This window comes from Crocodylus siamensis, chromosome 2 (genome assembly GCF_052110815.1).
Source record: "Crocodylus siamensis isolate JL-2025a chromosome 2, ASM5211081v1, whole genome shotgun sequence".
NCBI classification, from domain to species: domain Eukaryota; kingdom Metazoa; phylum Chordata; order Crocodylia; family Crocodylidae; genus Crocodylus; species Crocodylus siamensis.
This window is the reverse complement of record NC_143396.1, coordinates 147725935-147748587: the sequence shown is the minus strand read 5'-3', so window position 1 is coordinate 147748587 and position 22653 is coordinate 147725935. Positions and strand designations below refer to the sequence as shown.

Genomic DNA, 22653 nt, shown 5'->3' with positions numbered 1-22653 from the left:
CTGGAAGTGGACAAGAACAGAAGGTCATAAAAGTTCTAAAACATTCCTGGGCATGGAGATGGATTTGATAAAGATGAAGTCTGTTTTCCATAGGAAAATATTTGCAACCTGACTAAAGCAGCGGGTCATTTTCCATGCGCTATAAAACTAACCTTGGCTCTGAATAACATTGCATATGAATAGCATTTTAGTGTCATTGCAGCTGGCAATGTATTTTACATGGTTCAAGCAGCTGCCGTACAGTATAATAAAAAAGCATCATCATTTTATCAGAATAACAAATCTTGTAAGGGAGACACTCTGAACAGCAACTTTCTCTATGCATCCCCAGATAAAGCATTTAGAGCTGTAGTCTCCAAAACCACTCCTCCTGCCCAACTTCCTAACATGTTAATTGCATCTTCTCTCTCTCCTCATCACACTCCAAAGCTGCAGAAGTGTCATCAGTCCATTTCAGCCAAAAGAAATATACTAATCTCAGGGTGAAAACTTTCAAAAGCACAAGTGGCTGTTAAGCACCTGGGGCTCATATACACATGCAGGGAGGCTGCTCTGATGCACTGTAATTATCAGTGTCCTCATGCTGAAAAATGGTTGCAGCATGATTTAAACTAAAGCTTGTTAATGAGTTTTTGTTCAAAGTGCCTGGCTGCCATTTTTCAGCACAGGGATGCTGATACCTGTGATGCTCGGAGTGTTTTTAATTAGCATGCCTCCCCGAGTTGTGCTAATTAAAGCACCCCTCACACCTGGAGCACGTCTATAAACACCCCTGGTGGCAGAATTCACAGAAGCACAGTCCCTGTTGGTTTGGAGTCTCTCCTAAGGCCAGAAGTAGAAGGGATTCCATCTTGCATTTCTCCTGAGATTTTGTACACTACCTTCTTAGATTCTGGGTATATTTTTATAGTATACTATTTAAATTTAGAGACCTGATGCATAATGGCTGCAGACAGAAATCTGAATATGGGCCTCTCTTTGCTACACGCTCACTAATCATTCAATTTGAGGCAACTCAGAGTTGTGCCTGCAAACAGAAGGGCTATCTTTTGAAAAATGGACCCCCTTCACCAAAAATTCACTGTTTCAATTGTATTATTTAATCTTTTAGTCCCTCTCCATGACCATGGTATCTGGACTGGTCAGCTCATTAAAAGAGTCCATTTCCTCACAACTTGTACCAGTTGTTTGCATGTAAAATGTATTATGGTACTCTTCTTATACTAAGGTTTCATTACAGAGTTTCCTTCCTAATAATTTACATATAAAAGCTATAAATTAGCTTACTAAATAACATCAAGCCTTCACCTCTCATTCTCTGAAACTTCACACAGCTAAATCAGTCTTTCAGCTGCCAATGCAGAAGTTCAGAAAATGTAATTGGTCTAATAAAAGTTATCATATCTGAACCAAGAGTTCTAGAGTTTTGCATTTCTTTTTGTCTCAGACCAACATGACTAGCAAATACATCCCTGAGGTTCAGAAAATACATTTTAAGAAACACTTTGCAAGGATTTCTCCTAATAAAGCTCTGTTGTTCTTTTCTAGGATACAATATTATAGCTTTTAAATTACATTAGTGCTGCAGCATCAATAACTTAGGTTGAAAGAATTTATGATTCTTCATGGTAAAAAAGCATTTCCTGGGGTTTAATCTTAATATGCATTATTTCATCTTCAAATAAGCTTTCTTGTTCCTTTAGATTTATGACTAACATAACTGATACTAATGTTATGTGGGCCATTTAAGATTTTAATTGCTTCTAGTAGATCACCTATTAGACTTTTTATTTTAAAGCGAAAAAATTAAGACATTTGACCTTTCCTAATGCTTTATATTCTTAGGATGCAAAAGCCCTCCAATGTATCTAATCAAATCTATCTCTTGACAAAGACAGATATTCAAAGTAGTTTCAATCTAAGTCCCACCTGTCCCAATTTTTTTCATGTTATGGTCAACTGGCTAAATGCGTGTATCCAAGCATATTTGCTGACACGTTCTTTTGCCACATTGTTTGGGAAGAGTGTATAATTTCAAGTATTTTTTAAGTTGTAATGGCTCTAGGTTCTATTTGTATTTTTCAGATGCACTCATTACAAATTAATCTGTTGCATAATGAGCTGCTTTTCAAATCATATGTACTTTTCCATATTTTCCTCATTATTCTTTCTAGGTTTACCAAAAAACTGCAAAGGGCATGACAACAATCCACGTGTCTTCTGTGAATGAAACTCTCAGCTTTGGTTCTCTACAATGCCCAAAAGAAGCAAGTACCTGTCAAAAATAATGTTTTACAATTTTATCTCATGTTAAATCTGTGCAATCATTGTCCAAGGTGTCTTTCCTAAGCACTAACACTACAGCCATTAAAAACTCGGGGATAGGGTCACAATACTGATCAGTGTTACCCCCTCTTAGTAGGCATAGACACAAATTTCTAGGCATCATAATCCTTAAATGCACTGTCATACCTAAACCAAAAATTTATAATTGCCTGCCTCCTTTTGCTTTGGCACTTACTTAACCTAAAAATGTCACAGTCACCTAAGAAATGTCCTTGCTTGACGATCTGCATCTTTATGTGCCTATACACCTTTCTAGATCCTATGGTCTCTGAACTTTCCAATGGCACTGGGCAGTCAATGGAGCAGATTATCTGAGTGAATACTGGTCCCTTGACACAGAAGAAGAAAAAGAAGGAAAGGATCAGAAACTGGTCAGATAACAGACATGGACAATGAAAGAAAGGGGCAGCAACCAACTTGAGTTTAATTTGGGGGAAAAAATATTGTTCCCAGACTGAGACCAAGCATGGAAAGTCTTCTTCTGAAAGGCATCTTTGTAGAGATATAGCCAAGACCAGATGACGCTATAATACAAAAGAGGCATTTAAGCTTAGAAATGTAAAAGGAATAAAGTATTTTACTGCAGCTCCAGGCAAACCTGGATTATTTTCTAAATGTGAAGCTGTGATTGCAGTGATGTTGTTTTTATTTTAATGGTTTGATTTTGATATAGGAAGTAATGGATATTGATTCAATTATTTTGTCCACTGCTTAGCAGTGCAGCCTGGTGACAGCTGCACTCACTACCACGACGCAATAGCTGCCTTCTCACTGGATTATATGGAAGATATATAATGTTTCAAGCCAACATTGGCCATATCCTGAGCCAGTGTAAATTGGCATAGCTCTTTAGACTTCAGTGTATCTATGCCAATTTACACCAGCTAATAATCCCTAACTCTCTGCATCAGCTGGGAAAAATATAACAATTCCTGAGTCCCTGGTCCAAAGTATTACAAGTGCCTTAGGGTTATTGCTTTCCCTATAATCTGATCCAAACTAACCTCACTAAAATTCAACCCCTTAGTTAATATTTCATGTGTCCTCATGAAGTTCCTTTAGTTTTAGACACATCTACAATACTTTAAGGGCTGTGATGGACTTACCCATAGTTCATATCATCCTAGTAGCAAGCAAACACTTGCTCATTTGCCTCATAATAGGCAAAGAAAGGACTTCACACAATGATCTGTGTTTTGTCCATTTTGTATTGGCACATCTGTGCACAGACCATACCCTATTTCCTTTCTGCAGCACAACAGCAATGATTCCACTGCTTTTTCTAGTTTTTACCATCATGGAAAACGAGCCAAATTTTGTTACAGTATGCTTCCTAAAAAAAAACAAACCACCCCCCACTTCCCCCCCCAAAAAAAACCCTCAAATAATCAGTCACAAATGCGTGACTATTAACATTAGCCAGGGGCTCTTAAGAATGAAATCTCTGGAAATTTATGCACAGATCTTCCTATGTTCCTCACACAATTCACTGCATTTGCTGCAAATGAACTGCCTAAGCTATTTAAAGTATAAAACTGGATTGTGAACCCGCTGAGATCTCTCCCACAAACCAGTTTTTGCAGCATATACAGCTAGAATTACAGGAGCAAGAATGTGAGATGTCTGATTACATACTCAAGTGCACATTTCCAGAGAGACCTATTCCAAAACTTATTGGTACTTACATCGTACAATTACAGTCTATCAAATCATAACACAGGAAATCCAGTTTCCTTTCAATGGTGGTAGAAGGTAAAAACAGCAGCAACAGCATCACAGTTCCCTTCTTGCACTTGATGGGACAAGGCTCATACCAAATATGCATTCCTGCATATCAGAGTGTGATACATTTTGTTGCAGATAACATAAAAGGGTCATGGAAATGTCTTGACCAATGCACTGAACTAGAAGCAAAAAAATTACCTAATATGGAAAGTGCTAGTATTATGCATTTTGGGGAAGTTCAACATATCTCTCTTGCTATTTTCTAAATAAAAATACAATTTTTTTGTCACTTTCATTGATTTTTTTGTTAATATTTATCCAATTCCTCCCTATCATATTAGAGGAGTTGAAAAAATTGCCCCCTCACTAATAAGAAAGTAAAGTTTAACAACAAGAAATAATTCCTTAAAAACATATCTCTGTTCAACATAAATGTCAATTACCATATACTGAATTATTACAACAAAACATAGTTCAGCATATAGTAATATTCTTTAGAAGTATACAAAAAGATCATAGTGGATTACCAATTCAAGTAAAGGGCATATTAAGTCTGCCAAAATCATCATTACAATAAGGTCATGAATCAAGCCAAAGGCATTATTGCAAATCTATCAGAAATTGCTTTCTCAATTACACTTACCATGACCGTCAGCATCCAACAGCCTAGGAGGCATTGGAATCTGACCACTCATAGAAACATTAAGCAAATTATAATAAATTGTTCATATTCAACTGAATCCAGATGCTTTAAGACTTTTTGACTAAGTATTATTTAAAGGGTTGCAGAGAGATTCTACAGCAATGCAAGTAATGTATACTTTTTTGTGTTTGAACTGGATACTTTATCAATGTGACCTCTAGAAATCATATTGTTTTGCAGCAAAAGTCAGTATTTATATATATTTGTTGTTACCCAGTGAGCTGATAAACATGTTCATGGTGCAGCATGGCAATTATACAATCAACTGAAACAGTTCAATCATCTTTTATCAGGTTGTCCAAAAAGGTCTGAAAAATATTTATTTCTCATGTTGCGGGGAAGCTCCTTCTAGAATGGACTGTCAAGCCAGATGCAGATCCTGGAACAGAATTCCATGGCCTGACAAGTTGACAGCATTACAGACCAAACTTTGTCACCATTAAGGGGCACTGAATAACAAACAACTAAAATAACAATGCTGTCACTCTAGAGAGAGTTCCTCTCCAGAGATTTTAATAATGGGTATTTAAAAAAAATCAAAACTGGAAAAAATCAAGAGTAAGTTGCAACATTTTGCTAAAAGTTAGGCCTATTTTCCATACAAAAATAAAGAATCACTAATCAGACATTGTTCTTTATGAGCTCCAGTTGAAGGTATTACTGTTACCTTCAACTTTAAGGGACACATTTTTACAAATTTGAGGTTCTTCTGCAAAAACATAAAAGTTCCCCTCTTGTTTGTACCTTTGCTTCATTTAGGTATGAACATATGGAAAGTACCTACATGGGCAACCATTTTAACATCAAAACTAGGATTTTACACAAGCAACATGCATGAAAATATGTGTACCTGCGGCAAGGTCCACTTTCAGGAAGTTATTTAGGGCTAAATGCAAACAGAGCACATGGCCTGAGACTAGATAAAAATTTGCTCCCTATACGAAGGATATGGAGGTCACAAAAAGAAAGGCAATCCAAAAATCCCACAGGCTTAGAAGGGACAGCCTACAGCTGGCTAGCAAAAGGACTCATGTGATCTCTTGCTTCTCTCCAGGGCTTAAGGACAATGGTTCTCAACCTTTTCAGTACTCCGTAACTTTTCTGAATTCCTTGGCACCTCAGTTGACAACCGCTGGCCAAAAACAGCAAGCATCTGACCAGAATACACCATGGTCAGGACTTTATCCTGAGTCCATTTTTTGTCACAGAAATAATACAGAAAGAAGAAAGAAGGAAGAAGCTAAAAACTATTGGCAGGGCTGATATCACCTCAAAGAAAGCATTCCTAATGCCAAACAAGGAATAACCCAGCCTCCCTGAAGCACAGACAGTTATTTCTGTGCCTTGGCTAGGGAAGAGGGAATGGGTCAGGGAATAGGAAGGCTGGTTGTGCTGAGCATAGGAGAACAGGGGGGTGAGAGAGCTGGGTAGAGTCTCACCTGGGGCTGCATGTTATCACCCTCACTTATCCTCTATTGGGTTAATCTACTCAAACTGCCACTAATCTATAGATCAGGGCTGTAAAATCTATAATGTGGCTATGAAAGTGTTACCAAAGTAGCAGCTGCTGCACACAGGCGGGGAAAGGGAAGCTGGGTTGTAGGAGGAATCCTGGCTCTGGTTTGTACTGTCAGGCAATTCAATGGGCTGCAGTCCAAGGTGAGGCTCTTGCCATAGTTTTTACTGGTCTGACCCTGCACACTCTTCTGGGAAACAGGAGGGTGGTACAGTCCCATCTGCCTTACATGCTCCTATTTCTAGGAGAAGTGCGTGCCTCCACAGGAGGCGCATAGATCATTTAAACTTGATTACAGCAGCACCTGCAAGGGGCTTGTGGCACCACAGTTGAGAACCACTGGCTTAAACTCTTGATCCAGGACAGCTTGAGGATGTCTTCATCCACGGTTCATTTTTTGTTTTGAAAACATAGCCGTGGAGGGGCTGCTTGTAGTTATGGTGACAACTTTTTATATAAAAGGCTATTGTCAGATAAAGTGAGAAACCTGGGTCCAATTCACTCTTTCAACCTGAAAAGCTTCACATTTGCATCTCCTACCTTCAGGAAGAGAACTGTAGGTGCTTAGGGAAATTTGGGGTCAGCAAGTGAGATCTCTTGTCAGAGTTTGAATACTTTCATGTTTAGATAGATGCCAAGTAATGTTCCTCAAATGTTAGTTTTGGACTATGGCTCCTGAAGTTCAGCTGAATCCTGTTTTAGGCACTTAAATCTCTTTTTGGTATCCATCCCTTAGTTCACCATCTGTTCAACCTTATGCATTGTATCATAAGAAGCAGTAGCATAGACTAGCATTTTATTATTACTATTAAAGTAATACATCTTCCAAACCTTTCAGTTCTGGATAAGAAACACCTATCCAGAACTTCATAGCACATCAGAATTTCACTATGTACTGGAAGGGTAAGGACTGTCTAATATTATAAAAGCCTTAGTCTGTCTGTCCATAACGCTTTATTTGCACTCTGATTGACTGTCTGAAACAACCAATCAGAATGCTTCAAGTGCGTTCTGGACAGGAGACAGCAGCGGTGCAGCAGAGCACGCCATGACAGCAGGGACAGAGCTGGGGGGTGGGGGTGAGGCCACTTAATCATATCAAGTGCATTCAGACTACTTGAATGCTTCAAGTTAGGTTCATATGCAAGTCCTTTACCAAATTAATACATAAATATGCGGATAAATATGCCGAAGACAACCAATTCAAACAATCAGTACTAATTCAGTGATTATTTAAAATTTTCAAGCTACTATTGGGTTCAAATTTAATGGCTTTAGCACAGAAGGAATATAAAACAGATGCACCATTTAGGCCCATCCATTCATTGATCAGAACATGCTTAGCAAGCCTTGATTCTTAAGGATTTTAAGTAGTTTCAAATATACGAGAACAAAAGGTCACAAATGTTTGCTCCATTTAATGTAGGATTATTCCCCTAAAAATTCTAGTAGGGATCGATTTTTAAATTGGAAAATTTTCAACACAACATATTCATATTTTCTCCTCCTTGCTAGAGTTGGCAAGTTATTTTACAAGAATTGTGACTGTTGCCTTTTAACTTGAGATTGAAAAATATTTTGCAAAAAAAGTCCTTTAGAAGGGAATCAAAGGTAAGAGTCTACACTGCAGCCTAAAGTCTAGACAGATGTGACTGCCACTCACATGTTCATACCCAAAATAGCTTTAAATTAGTAAACCCAGATACTGCTAGCAGGGTAGTCACAGCAGCAAAGGGTTCAACACAATTTGAAAAACCTACCTGGATCCCTGGGTTAATATTTGGTGCTCTGATGAATCAAGACTTGTTACCAATGTATGAGCATGTGCAGCAAGGATGATGTTGAAACATATGTACTGCTGTCTATACTGTTTGTATCTAGCAGAAGAATACTATTTGATATCAAACTCTCCAGAAGCTCCCAAGATCAATCACTGGAAATGGAAGTTTTCAACTGACAGAATGATCACAAAAACTTAAATGACGCTTTCAACCCGTAATTTAAAAATTTCAAGCTTAGTCTGCCTTCTCACATTCTGTTAGAGAAATGTAGTGCAAGAGAAGCTTCCTCACATCACATTTATCTATCTTTTTATTTTTATTTTAGCCCTATCTAAAATTAAAATATAGAACTTTTAGCATCCACGCCTTTTCAAGAGAGATTGGTTAAACAATTAGCATAGCAGTGCCAAGAGACCTTAAAAACTTACACTAAATAGCAGTTATTGTAGTGGTTTTTTCTGTGTTTTTGTTCTACAAAGTTAAGCAAAACAATAATATTCTGTACTAGACAAATAGGAAGGGGAGAGTTTCTAGATGGAGGGTGGAAGTTAAATCTCATAGCTTTCTCTTTGAATCCTTACCTCCCACTTTTACTCAGAATACTTCCTACTGTTCAGAAGAATTTTTTCCTGCCTTGCACAGTTGGCTGTTGGGACTGAGGACTAAGGAAACAAAGAGAATTGTTTATAACTAGCAAATTGTCCATCAAGAATGATGGGGGAGTGGGGGTCGAGCAGGCAGGAGCACCGCTACCCACCACCCTGAGCTGATGCCACTTGCCGGGGGGGGGGGGGGGGGGGCAGGGAAGCTTGCCCTGCTGTCCCCACTGCCAGCACCCCATGCCGCTGTTGCATCCAAGAAATGGTCTGCCTCTCTACCCCAGCCCTGCTTCTTGGAGGCAGCAGCAGAACAGTGCTGGCAGTGCAGTGCAGGCCTTGCCCCCACCCCCACTCTGCCCCCTCCGTCATGGCTGTGCTCCATTATGCCAGTCCATCCCTGCCATCCCCTGTACTCCCCTCTGCTGGGGATGGACTGGCACAGCGAAATGCCACCATAATAGCAGGGATGAAGCTGGCCAGTGCTGCTGCTACCTCCAAGGAGCAGGGCTAGGGGGGAGGGGAAAGGCCACCCCCTGGACATGGCAACGAGACAGGAATGTGGGGATGAGGCCATCACTGCGCTGCCAGCATCCCACACCACCAGGGCAGGGTGGGGCACAGCCACCCCCTGGATGCGACGGCGAGGATGGAACAGGGGGATGAGGCCAGTGCTGCATTGCCAGTACCCTGTGTCATTGCCATCTCCGAGAAGCAGGGCTGGGGGGGTGGGGTCAGGCCCGTGCCATTGGCCTCACCCCCCAAGCCCCTGGCTCCATCCCAGCTGTGCCAGTCTGTTCCTACTGTCCCCCTCTGACTCTGAGGAACATGGCCAGGTTGGTGGGGTCAGGGAGGCCAGCAGTGCTGGCTTGGCCCCCCAACTCCAGCCCCTCAATCCCCACTGTCATGGTGGCGCGTCACCGTTAGTGTTTGTGCAGAGCACTCTGATTGGTTGTTTCAGTAAGCATTGTGATTGGCTCCCAAGACAACCAATCAGAGTGCTCATAAAGTGTTATGAACAGAAAGATAGACTAAAGCTTTTATTATATTAGAATTTCCTACCAGACACAAAAAACATGCTTTGCTACATACAGAAAATAGAAGGCCCAGTCTTTACCATGAGGAGCAGATAACTTCTCATCTGCCAAATGTCTCCTCTGCAAAACAGCAGAGCAGTATATACTCTTGCACACCCAAAATGTGGAAGAAGAAGAGTCAGAGTGGCTGGTGCATCAAAGAAAGCCCAGAGCACCATTATACACTGTGGGTCATCACAGGCAGTGCAAGCTGGGAGACCCATTGTTCTACCTGTGGAGTGATGGATTTAGTGTCACCCCCTACACACCTTCCTGAGTAATGATGCTTTCTTACTTACAAAAGGTCCTGGGTTTCCCTCCTCAGCTGCTGCCATATTATTCTCGACAAACAACTCCACATCCAGTGAGTGATTTTGCCCAGTGTACATAATACATGATTTAGTCATTTTCAAAATATGCTTAACAAACAGTATTTTGATTAAATATGTAAACAATCCTCCAACATATAACAGAGAAAGCAAAATAATTGGCTTTTTCATCCCCAGTCCTAGAGTACGTTTAATTATCAACTCTTCAAAAAACTGAGCATTGTTTTTACCATGATCATTTTCTGCTTACATTAAATTAAACAAATAAAATACATAATTTAAACACGTAAGTACTTGGTTTCTAAGACAAAATAATCTTGTTAACCAAATATCATGTACTTTACCTTAAAGACCTATTCTATTTTACTTTCTAGCCTGCATAATTTTTATATCTTCAAGAGTCTATATACAATGTCTAGGTAAACGTCACATGGATAGGAAGAACTGCTTACTTATGACTTATTACACTTAATACTCTCTCCCCCACGATATATAAAGATATCTGTCATACTGTACATACATATTTACACACACATATTAATTACTTCCTATCCTCCTAGTTTATACACACACACTTACTTTTTCCATCCTGCTTGTACAAGTATGTGCCACACTTTCCTATTAAGCATGTCCATGTCTTAGTCTTCACAACAAAGCTCCTTTTTTATAGGCCACTGACAATTCTAAATTCTCCATTTGTGTCCTCAGAGGAAAAGCAAAGTTTAAAAGAGATGTTGATTGATAAGTGTGCCTTAACTGAGATCTGAACAGAATTCCACATATACAAGGCAAGGTGGACAGATACATGGACCTTAGAGTAGGAGAAAGAAGTGAATTGGGCACTGATAGTGGTGCTGATCAAAGACTGTTGAAATACTAGCCAATTGCTAAGCAGAAATGATGGGGGAGGGCGGGGAATGGAGCGCCACCACCCACCATCCCACACCACCAACGTCTCCCAAGAGCAGGGGGAGGGAGAACCTTGTCTTGCTGTCTCCTCCGTCCCCCTCAGCCAGCACCCTGGGCTGCTTGCAAGAAGCAGGGGTGGAGAGGGGTAGGATGTGAGGCCAGGGGTGCTGGCCTCACCCCACCCCGCCTGCTCTGTCCCTGCTGTCATGGCAGTGCTCTGCTGCACCACCGCCGTCTCCTGTCCAGAACGCACTTGAAGCACTCTGATTGGTTGTTTCAGACAATCAGAGTGCAAATAAAGCGTTATAGACAGACAGACTAAGGCTTTTATAATATCAGACCGTCTTTACCCCTTCCACAACATAATGAAATTCTGATGTGCTATGAAGTTCTGGATAGGTGTTTCTTATCCAGAACTGAAAGGTTTGGAAGATGTATTACTTTAATTGTAATGATAAAATGCTAGTCTATGCTACTGCTTCTAATGAATACATTCAAAAGTGTCAGCTGTGGCAGCATAAGGTGTAAAGTCTGATTTTTTTTTTTTATTAGAATTCCAAGAACCTGCCAGGTATATCTGGAGACATGCAAATCTGTGCAGTATCAGAGGTCAGAGCTTGTTACCAAGACCTCTCTGTGCATGAGACCACAGTAAGATTTATGTGATTGCCAAAGTGTGTTTGAAGATACTGTCAGTGTGATTTTTAAAGTAGGAAAAAATACACCCTTGCTAATATCAATTAGGTGGAGAGAAAACTCAGCCAGAAAGCATCATTCACCTCTCAGCCCCATGCTGAACATACAGAAATTGCATTAGATTGAATCTATGAGAGATTACAAGGTGAAACTGGTGACCAAATTAATAGAAGAGAAGGCTGAACAAACAACACTGAAGGTACACCTTTTAATGGAGAGTAAATGCAAATTTATTATGGTGTTTGAGCTAATCCCACTGAATCCTCTGGAACCCAGCCCAACATAAAAATCCTAAAACTTTTCACAAATACTTTGCATTCAGAGGTAGAATTATACCACTAAAATGTCCACTACACACACTGCATCTATGAAAATGTTCCACTGTAATAAAATGAGCCAAAGTATTGACACCTAAACAATCTGATTAGTTGTACCTGGTACCACTAATCATTTAATCGTAGGGAGATGCACAGTAGCAGTTTACCACTAATGTGCAATATGAAGTTACAATTAGATAAATCATAGAATTCAGATCTTGATACAGTTCTAAATCAAGCAAAGGGTGGGAAGGATGGAGAAAGAGACTTCAGGTTGCAGTTTCAGTTTTATTACAAGTTGCAGGAACCGTTGCAGTTCAGTTTTATTACACGTTACAATGAAAGAAAAAGAACCCAGATGGTTATAAATTTGATCCAAACTTTTTTTGATATTGAGGCTCCAAGTCTTGTAGGTGTTCAAACTGAGATCTAGAAATATACAAGTCCTGTTTTTAAAAGTGAGATTATTTTGATTTGCTGGAAGCTGAGCAAAAATAAATATCAAATACATACTTGCCAATAAGAATTCTAATTGTCTTTTGTACTTTAAAAATATAACGCCTATAATTTTGACTACATGTAATCACCAAGAAAAGTATGTTTCTTGAAAAAATCTCTTTCATTCTCCAAGCACCCAATAGTTAAGGAACAACCATCCTGCCTGGTATCTCAAGATAAAAGCTGCTGTGTGCATGCTGTGGTTATGATTCTCATCCAAAGCAGTGGTGCACAGTATCAAACCTTACTATCTAATTTAATAAGATTTACTTGAATGTCCACCACTACACTCCTGAAACTGTCACCCTACCCTTTATCAAAATAACAAAACAGTCACTGAAAAATACTGAAATAAAAGAAGAGGTAAGTATTTAGGAATATTCTTTATAAAATTCAACAACTGATAGTATCAAAGGTTATTATCAAAGAAAATAAGTAACTTTATTAAACCTCTTTCCACTCTGTTTTCTGGATTGTAAATGCCTATTAACTATAGTATACTGAAGAACTACCTCCTAACAAGAACCCCCAGAAAGGCTCTTGCTGTTAAATAAATGAAACATGATTAGCCCCAACTTAATTTCTGCCCTCGGGCACATATCCCCAAATCCTGGTGAAATAAAAAGGTGTTGCACATGCCCAGATGGCAGATGTGGTTTTGCTGTTCAAATTGTGCTAAAAAATTAATATGATTTTAACCAGGAACTCACTGTTTGGCAACATCAGGCATTCTTGGTTGTTCCTTTTTCTTTGCTTCCACAGGTGATTCTACAGGAGCAAGCACTACAGCAGCACAGGAGACTATGGACTGGCATGAATCTTCCCGACAAACTGCAAAGACAAAATGGAGTTAAAAAAAAGGGCACTCAGAGTTCATTTTAAATATGCAGTATTGGGAAGACATTAACAATACAATCAAGAAAGAAAATAAAAGACTGATCAGACTTCAATTGCTGTAACAGTTTCACACTATCTAAAGCCCAGGTCTGGTCAGTCTTACTCTAAGAAAACCCATGTCTGTATGTTTTCATGTGGATTTACTCATCCAGTAGGTACACTTTGGGGTGCCAGAATCTGACACTACCCCTTTTTAGTCTATATTTGTCACAAGTTAAAAATTACAGCAGAAGTAAGGATAGCTTAAATAAAGCAACGTTCCCCAAAGCCCCTCCTTTTTAGATATTAACCAAGCAAGAATTAAATTCCAAAGCATGGGCTTGAGAAGTTTTCTTTAGTGATTATTCTTCATTTTCAGACACTAAGGGTCACAAGAGGCAAACAGCCTTCATTTATTTCCATTATTTTACTAATTATCTCTATTATGACAGTGCCTAAAGGGCTTAACTAAAACCAAGTCCTTATGGTAGCAGGCATTCTAGGGATGTAAAGTAGAAGGCAATTTCTACCTGGAGGAGCTACCTAATCTAGTAGATGGGCAAAAGGGGCACGTCCAAATGAGCACATACGTGCCTCTTGCAGCATCTCAAACCCCTTTAAGATGCTGCAAGATGCACTTGTGGGAACAAAATACGTTCCCTGCACTGCAAATTTGTACCACAAGGGCAAAATTAGACTCCTGGATATCCAGGTGTCAAACAATGCCCTGGGGGAAAAAAAACAACCAGAGGCTCAGTCCTTGCCTCAGTGCTGAAGCAGGCTGCCTGCTGCATTGCAGTTCTGGGAGGAGCCAGGCAGGGTTATTTTACCCCATGTGGCACAATTTTCTCCACAACAAAGTGCATATCTGGGCACGTGCGCTGGGGCAAAAAACCCTGGCTCAAATTTGCACCACTTCTATTTGAGCTCCTGCAAGTGCACATGATTGCATGTGTGGATGTGCCCAAGCAGAGAGAGAGGAAGGAAAAAGCACAGATGGTGAAGTAAGGCCATGGACAGGCATGCATATGAAGCTCTTCTGAAGAGACCAGAGCCTCAGGAGACCAGAGGCCGAGAGGTGCACACGGATTCTTGGTCAGCAGCAAGAAGGATTTCTTGAATGACTCTGAACCTCCAGAGGCTCCAAAGCACAGCCAAGAGCACAAGACAGTGCTCACTGTCTGTCTGTCTGCCTTGCACACACACACACACACACTCTGTTGTGTGTGGGGGGGGTGGTAGGGACAGAGCATTGTGGGATGCCAGAGGACCAAGCAACTTAATGTCACACAGTGTGGAGTGCGCAGATATTTCAGGAAGCTCATCAAAAGGAAGTGCTTCAAACATGCTCTTTGATTTTTGAGGACCATTTTGAAGCACTTCGGCTATTTTTAAAGTACTTCTCCTGCTGTGCATGTCTGCATGCTCACTGTCTGGAGGGCTTTAAAGATGTCTGGAGTTCTTCAAACATTTCACCTAACAACGATCTACAAAATGCTAAAACACAGAAACTGCAGAAACAGGAAGAGGATCAGGTCTCCTCAGTCTAAGGTTAATTCCTAACACACCATAACATGCTTTCTCTCAGTTGCCACTCAGATACATATTGTGCAGTATTAGGAAGCCTGGACTATTTGTAGAACTGGGAACATGATAATTTCCCTCTGCTGAGGATCTGGACCAATAATTTCTAACAAAAGAATCCTCAACAATATGCGACCCCTAAGAGAAACTAAACTATATTTGTTTCAAGCATTCTCAGATCTAATCTGCAAGAATCACCAGTAATTTAGCACTTAACTAGTCACCATTCACTGCTACGCATTTAGGAAGATATAGATTTCCTTTATAGACACGGTCTATATTTATGAGCTGAATAAAAGTTGGAAGTAAAAATCGGTTGTACTGTACAAAGTGCAGCAGCTTCTTATGTAATAGTTTCATAAATGCATAGTTTAGTATATCATATATAAGAAAGATCACTTAAAATGCAGTTTTGCCCATTTTTTTTTAAGTTACCTTTTTGTATACAAATTAAAGCACACCAAATCTATTTTAGACAGCAACAGGGTCAAGTTTAAAGGAATGGGTCATATCAGTCTTAGATGCTAAGATGACTGGACCAGAAAGCTTCCCATGTCACTTAAGTAGAATCTTTTATTTAACTGGAGTAGGCTTTATATCTTAATTACCTCCTTATGGGATGACTAAATGCATCTTAATGGATGACATTTCTCAGAAGAAATGGAGCAAAAATTTGTGTGACCAATTACAATGAAAGCCAGTCTATGAGACCCTCAGATGTTTTTACAACTGGACTTTTCTTTAATTGTCTGTGAAATATCCACAAACATTTTGTTGAATGTTTACATTCACTGGCATATTCATCATGTAAGTGTTTCCCAGCATCAATGGTCAGTTTTTATTCTGCAATATCCTTGTGTAAAAACTAAGTTCCTTTTTTTCGTATTAGCATGAATCTGGTCAAGTGATACGTAACTTTAATGTCCTTTTCTATTCTAATTTAAGAAGGTGACAAAATTGGTAGTCGTACTAGCTCAGGAAGCCAAACTCTGTCTGAAACTGTTACAAAATAACAACAATCCTGATCTTCTGTTCCTCCAGAAGGATATAAGCTGAACCAGCCCTTCTCCCAGCCCAGATGATTCCGTCTTCCAAGTGGCTCAAGATGTACTTGATAGGACACAGCAGGATGAGAGGGAGGGCATGGCTTGGTGTCATCTCTATTCACTCCTCATGCTTGCCTACTCAGCTGTGCAAGAACAGGAGTAGCAGCTCTTCTGCCTGAAGAGGCCAGTAACTCACAAAGAAGAATGAGAAGACATGCAGCAGAGATCATGACTAAACCATGAATGATTAAACTAAAGAGCAGAGAAGGCCTGAACATGGACAGAAATTCAAAAGATTTTGGCATGAGAATCTGTACCATGTATATATAGTTCAAACAGTTTTGTTTGAATACACTTGACATGTTCCAGGATTCTTTAGACTTGTATATATTTAAGAGCCTTCTTGAATCATCTATGTGAACTAAAAGAAACAAACAGAAGTGTCTGTTTCTCAAGTGTCATCTTCATCAATTGCTTAAACAGGCTCTTCATGACTTAGTTACTATCATATACATCGCCCACCAAAACAAGATTGAATTCATAGAAAAGTTCTATATACCACTCCTACATCTGGGATGTTAACTATAGGCTTTGACAAATAGAAATTAAGAGGAAAACACTTTGGGTTCCAATCATTAACTAAAAATCAGGTGTGTGAAGATGACATTTACATCCCACTGGCACTTGGATCTCATTTGGCAAATGTATGTCAGAGAATACACGTACCAGGTAGAGCAACTGGCATGATTAAGACCACCCAATGAAGATGAAAAGCTTGTACATCATTAGACTGAGCATAACCTTTTGTTCTTAATTTAATGGGAAAAGTGGCACCATTTGGATATTTAGTTTTCTAATGTTAACACAAAACTGAACAGCCAGAGCTCTCTGATCCCTACTTTAAAAGTGCCTACAGAAAACGTTCTACTTGATAACCTGACTTAAACTACAGAGGGCACATCTACACTGGATGCTTACTGTGCATTACCCCAATAACACTGCACAATAGTGTGGTGGTTAAAAACCATGCTAAGAGCCTACTGCACAATGTTATTAGGCTAGTACGCAGTAAGCATCATAAAATAACCATACAACCATCGAACTAGGAGGACATTAAATAGTATCCTACTTCCTAGTAGTCCTCTTTTAATGAGGCTTGGAGACTACAGTGGTTAAGGTCACATACAGCAGTTACATTTCTGTTGGGAGAATTGCCGTTCTTCTGTTAGAAGCTAGGAACATACAGTACCATACTTCATTAAACAAGTACTAAACTAAATGCACAGTAATTAAGGAGCATTAATGATCATGTAGATGTGCCCAAATAAGCATTCATATCTAGCAATAGGGATTTCAGAGAAATTCTTAGAAAAATAGCTTGAGAGTACCTGCATTCCAGCACCCTGACTGGAGAGCTACACAGGTAAGCTCTCCAGCCAGGAGTCACTAGACACTTGTGCCTTGGGCCACCCCTGCCTCTTGGGAGCCCAATAATTGAAGAGCCTGTCCTTTCTCCTGCTTGGGAAGGAGGCAGGCCATCAATAAGCAGCTCCCCACCACATCCCACAGCTTTTAAATCATCCAGTGTACAGCCCAGATGGCGCTGGGAGAGCCTCCCCCAACCCTGGTTCCTGTTCCTGATGACTTGGAAACTGATTCCCACACTACCCAACTGGCAGTCCCCAGTCTGGGAAAGAGGCAGTAAGCAGCTGGCAGCTGTTCCACTCCCCTCCTGGACCAGACCCAGAGGGCACTGAATGAGAATCATACAGGCATTCATTCTTGCAAGAGAATCTCTCTTGCAGGGAAGACCTTCCAAATGTCTTCTTTGGGAAACAGTCAATGAATGCTTGTATGTTTCTAGCTTCTAACAGAAGAGTGGCAATTCTCCCAACAGAAATGTCACTGTTTTATATGACCTTAACCACTGTAGTCTCCAAGCCTCATTAAAAAAGGACTACTAGGAAAAGGCATCAAACTAGGAAAACACTAAATAACATCCTACTTCCTAGTAAAACTACATCAGAGTGAACAAAATTTCCTGAAACTACCAGTTGAGCTGTTCACTCTGGCTGAATAACCCACTGACATGATTTAACATGAAAGCAGCTTTCCTAAAACTGCAGAGATTTGTTTGTCTGATCAAGATGTGTGAAACATCTGATAAACTGTTTATTCTTGGGAAACAGAAGGAGATGTAGAGTAGGTATAGCTTCCCAAAACACCTCCAATTCCATCTTCTTGAGTCTCTGCTCAGACAGCAGTAAGTCATTACGGTACAGTGTAATTAACTAAAATGTCATGAAACAGTGGCAACAAGGCAGCAAGCAATTTTCATATGCTAGAGTGTATTCCCTTATTATCCGTTCATAACTTTCATTACAGAAATGAGAATATGCCTGACTGCAGGCTAACAGCTTTCATATATAAGATTGATGATGAAAGCCACTAGTTCTTTCCAAGGAGGCTATTTTATTTTCACATTTTTCATTTCTTGTTTTCCTCAAGCAAAGTTTCTTCTTATGTAGTGCTGGTATGCACTTTTTTAAATAAATATCAATGGGTGTCTTAATTTCAAGCAGCAGTTTTTATAGTCAAGGATCCCAGAAAACTTTACAGAATTAAAACGATACATGATAACATAGAGATTTACCCATCACTGTACTACAGCTTCTTCCAATGTTAAAAAACCCAAAAAACTCTTCATAGCATATTTGACTGCTGTGTAAGTTTAGCCATATCTAACTGAAACTGCAAGGAGAATAAGGGCCTTGTTACAAGTTCCCTTTAAACTGTCATAAAGGCACTTAAAATGGGAGCATTCACCTGTTAAAGGATGTTAACCCATCATAAGTACCCTCTAAACATTTAAAAAATATGCCACTTGGAACAAGATTTATCTTTGAAGTGTTTTACTCATCCCATTCCAGGGTATTGTTTGAATGGTCAAGAGAGGTAAAATTCTTTACTTTCATACCTGCAGCATCACAGGGTGCACAGCTCATAGTCACTTTACCTCTTCCCACTTCCAAATCCGTAGTGATCTCCACACCTCTTCTTCTTCTCCCCCCACATTGAGAACAGCCACTCTAAGCACTTAACGACAGAGAAATCACGTAGCTGAGGAAAGCAAACTTCCCCCAGTTGTATTGTCTCTCTGCCTGGAGCCTCCATGCTCAGCATGGAGTGCGTGGGGCTCAATTCAAGGGAGACCATGCAGCCAGTGGAAGTGTGCTTCCCCTGACTACGCAGTCTCATTGCCCACAGACTCTGTGCTCAGCACAGAATGGATGAGGCTCAATTCAAGGGAGACAATACATTCATTACAAACTTATTCAGGTGAGTCACAAGCAACAACCAACAACACAGACTTCAGTGCGCTCTTTCATATCATTAGGAGAATAGGAATGAAGGAGAGTACTTGAGTGCTAGTCCCAAAAATCACTCCAATTCACTGTGAGGCACTTGATCACAAACATTAGTAAGAACCCTCCTGTATTATCCCAGTGATCTGAGGCAGAATTGTACTGCTTTTTGAACATGTACAGCACTATATAAATAGTACTTAGAAGCACAGAGATATTTACAGGCTAACCTAGCTAGGCATTTTTATTCCTCCTTCTCTACCCCCACCCCTCGATGCATCAACCAACTCGTACAAAACAGTTCCTAGGCACGTGGACCTGACATCTCAAGTAACCAGTAAGAGAAACACCACAGTTTGACTTCAGAACAAGGAGTCTGAGAGCATCAGTATACCATTCTGGTTGCTCCATGGTTTGTTAATTTGGGTTGCCCACCCCACTCCCTCAGCACACCCACTGAATTTTAAATTGAATTCCTCTAACAACTGTATTAAATGGACTGGTATGTGAATCACTATGTCATATATGCATCATAGAATTATCTATCTACTACAAGCAAAAAGTACGACCAGCTACTTCAAACTAAAAGGTACTATATACACTGGTTTATTTTAATATAATGATAGCAAAAATGCCAGGTTTGTATAAGTCCTATTGTCCATGCCTGCCAAAGGCTCTTTTAAAGAAATAGAATGCAATGTTAATATAGATCAAGTAATTTTATACTGACAGAAACACAAGCCTTCAGAGTTCTGAAAATAGCATAATCTTTCCATACACTTACCAAAGATAAAATCTACAGGTACAAAAAGTAAGGCTTATTTACAATCCCCATGAGACTCTAAGCAGAGACCCAACTGAACTCCTTCAATACCGGAAGAAGTGCATTGTTTCTGCAAAGGCAGTTAAAACTTACAGTTTTTATGAATTCACTGAAAAAAGAGCAGTTTCTTAAGACATACTCAGGAAACCAAGTTATTAGATGAAATGCATAAAAAAAGAAAGTTAATTCTGGTTTATAAACAAACCAATGACTTACAGAATTAGAAGATGACTTCTCTCTCCAGCATGGCAGCTACCAAGTTATTTTATCTATAAGTCCTTTAGTTTGTACCACATCAGGTCTGGATTTAATTCTTTTTTCATAGGATCAAGCAGCACCTCATATGTAATTTTTTTTTTCTTAGTATATGCTAATTTTTTCCTTCTCCTTTTACCTGTTTCTGCTGCACCTCTGAGTTACATGCCACTCCCTTGTCACCCCAGAGGAACAATATCATCCTGGCTCCTCTCTACTAGCAAATAAGTTGTGCAGGTGTGAGATGGCATTAAGCCTTAACCTGTGACTGCTCTGAAACTGTCCTAATGTTATGACATCATAACATTTCACAGATTTAATGTTATAAATCTATAACAGAATAAGCAGTTAAAAATTGCATTAAAAATTGGCCACAGCATCAATATTAATTGTTCATCCCACTCTATCAAGTTATTTATTGGAATGAATTATTCAGTTGTCACACCACTGTCTACACCGTTTGGATTCTACACATATTATAATATATAGTAATGATTTAAGCAAAAAATGTTTGGTTTTATTTTTTACATTGGGAAACAAAACTCCTCTTTGATTGTCACAGATTCTTAATGTTTAATCTTGGCTCTATATTCAAATTTTCTAGATCGGGGTATCAAACAGGTGACCTCTCTTTCTGTGCCTGGCTGGACCTGTACTGCAGTGCTCTTCAGGAAACCAGATTCAAACTTCCTTTAGTCCATGAATAAAAAAATAAGCTCATTGTCAAAAGTATATGGTGAGCTATGTAAGGCATATTTAAATGAATTTAATCACCAACAAGTAACCAGGACAGCAGCAGATACATATATCTACGCACTTGAACATTAACTCTGAAATATACCCTCCCATTCCCCAAACTCATGTGATGTTTAGGCCTGTTGCCCAAATACAAATATCCTCTATTTTCCAGCTACTGAAAAGAACAAAAATACGGGCCTGTAACCTGATTACATTACTCACACTGAGTAGTACCTTACCCAAAAAAATATAGAGTAAGTATCTTTTCAATATTTGTAAAATCTGCCCCAGAGTCACAACAGTTCTGCCACATTACATTTTTTATCATTTTTACATGTATTTATACTAATAATTAATTTACAGAAGAAGAGGTGTCCACTTATTCCACTTAAGGAGACATGTTTATGAAATGCCAGTCCTAGTTTTACTTATTTAATAGGAAAAAAAAATATCAGGAAAGCGGCAACTAAGAGTATAAGAGCAGTGGGATAAAGAACAAAAAAAATTCTCTACTGCAAAAATTCTCTACTGCATCCATATTCCACTTTAATTTTAGCAGGGGCACACAATCTTTCAGTATAGGTTGAGCCAAGAAGTCTCATTAATACATTTGCTTTTGCAAATGTCCAGAATTTATTAGTCCTTGGTAACAATATATTATAAAAACTATGCAAGGAATCTGCATTGAAGTATCTAAGCAACTAATTTTATACTATGCATATAGGTAATTCTTGTTATTGTCAGTAGCAGTAAAATTTCCTACCACAGAAATAACAAGAAATGACACATTTTCTGGCAAATTACAAAGTAAGTCATATGTAAGTGAAACCAATCTTTCCATTAATGTTGTCTCCTGTTGTCATAGTGCAAGCTACATATAAACCAGCTAGTAACAATCACAAAATACAGAAATTGTTGAGTAGTAGAGCATTAATTATTTTTATGGTCGTTCAGATAAACATACCTTTTTCTGTAAAATAAATACATTATACCAGCATTTCCCAAACTGTGGTACACATACCACCAGTGGTATGCAGAAAACCTGTGAGTGGTACACAGAAGGCTGGGGGGAGGGGAGGGGCAGGCACACCCACCCCCCCACTCACCACAGCCCAGCCTTCTGCAGGGGCCAGGAATGCAGTATGGCCACAGGCGCAGCAGTATCTAGTAACTAAGTGTGTTGAGGGGAAGGGACATGAGGGGGAAGGGATGGGGGGTGCAGATAGAGTCCCCCATGGAGACAGAGGGTGTGGAGTACAGGGGTGGTGGTGGGAGCCCCAAGCAGCTCATCCAGGGGCGGGGTGGGGTGGGCTCCCACCCCTGTGTGCACCCCAGAGTAGGCATGAAGGGGCATCTGCCCCCCTCAAGTATGTGCATGGGGCAGGATGGGGCAGGCTGCCGTTGCCTCATAGCCACATGTGACACCACATGCCTTTCGTGCACTGGCTGCCCAGGAGCAGAAGGCACATGGCAT

General features: G+C 39.8%; 1 protein-coding gene across 3 annotated transcripts in view; it reads right to left on the bottom strand.

Annotated features, from left to right (window-relative positions):
- The window catches only part of CCSER1 (coiled-coil serine rich protein 1), a 1425236-nt gene that overhangs the window by 1081927 nt on the left and 320656 nt on the right, over positions 1-22653 (bottom strand). For all 3 annotated transcript variants that reach the window (XM_090037073.1, XM_090037075.1, XM_090037076.1), the window contains exon 5: positions 13203-13323. In XM_090037073.1, coding sequence (XP_089893199.1) covers positions 13203-13323 — 121 coding nt within the window. The remainder of the gene's footprint in view (positions 1-13202; positions 13324-22653) is intronic.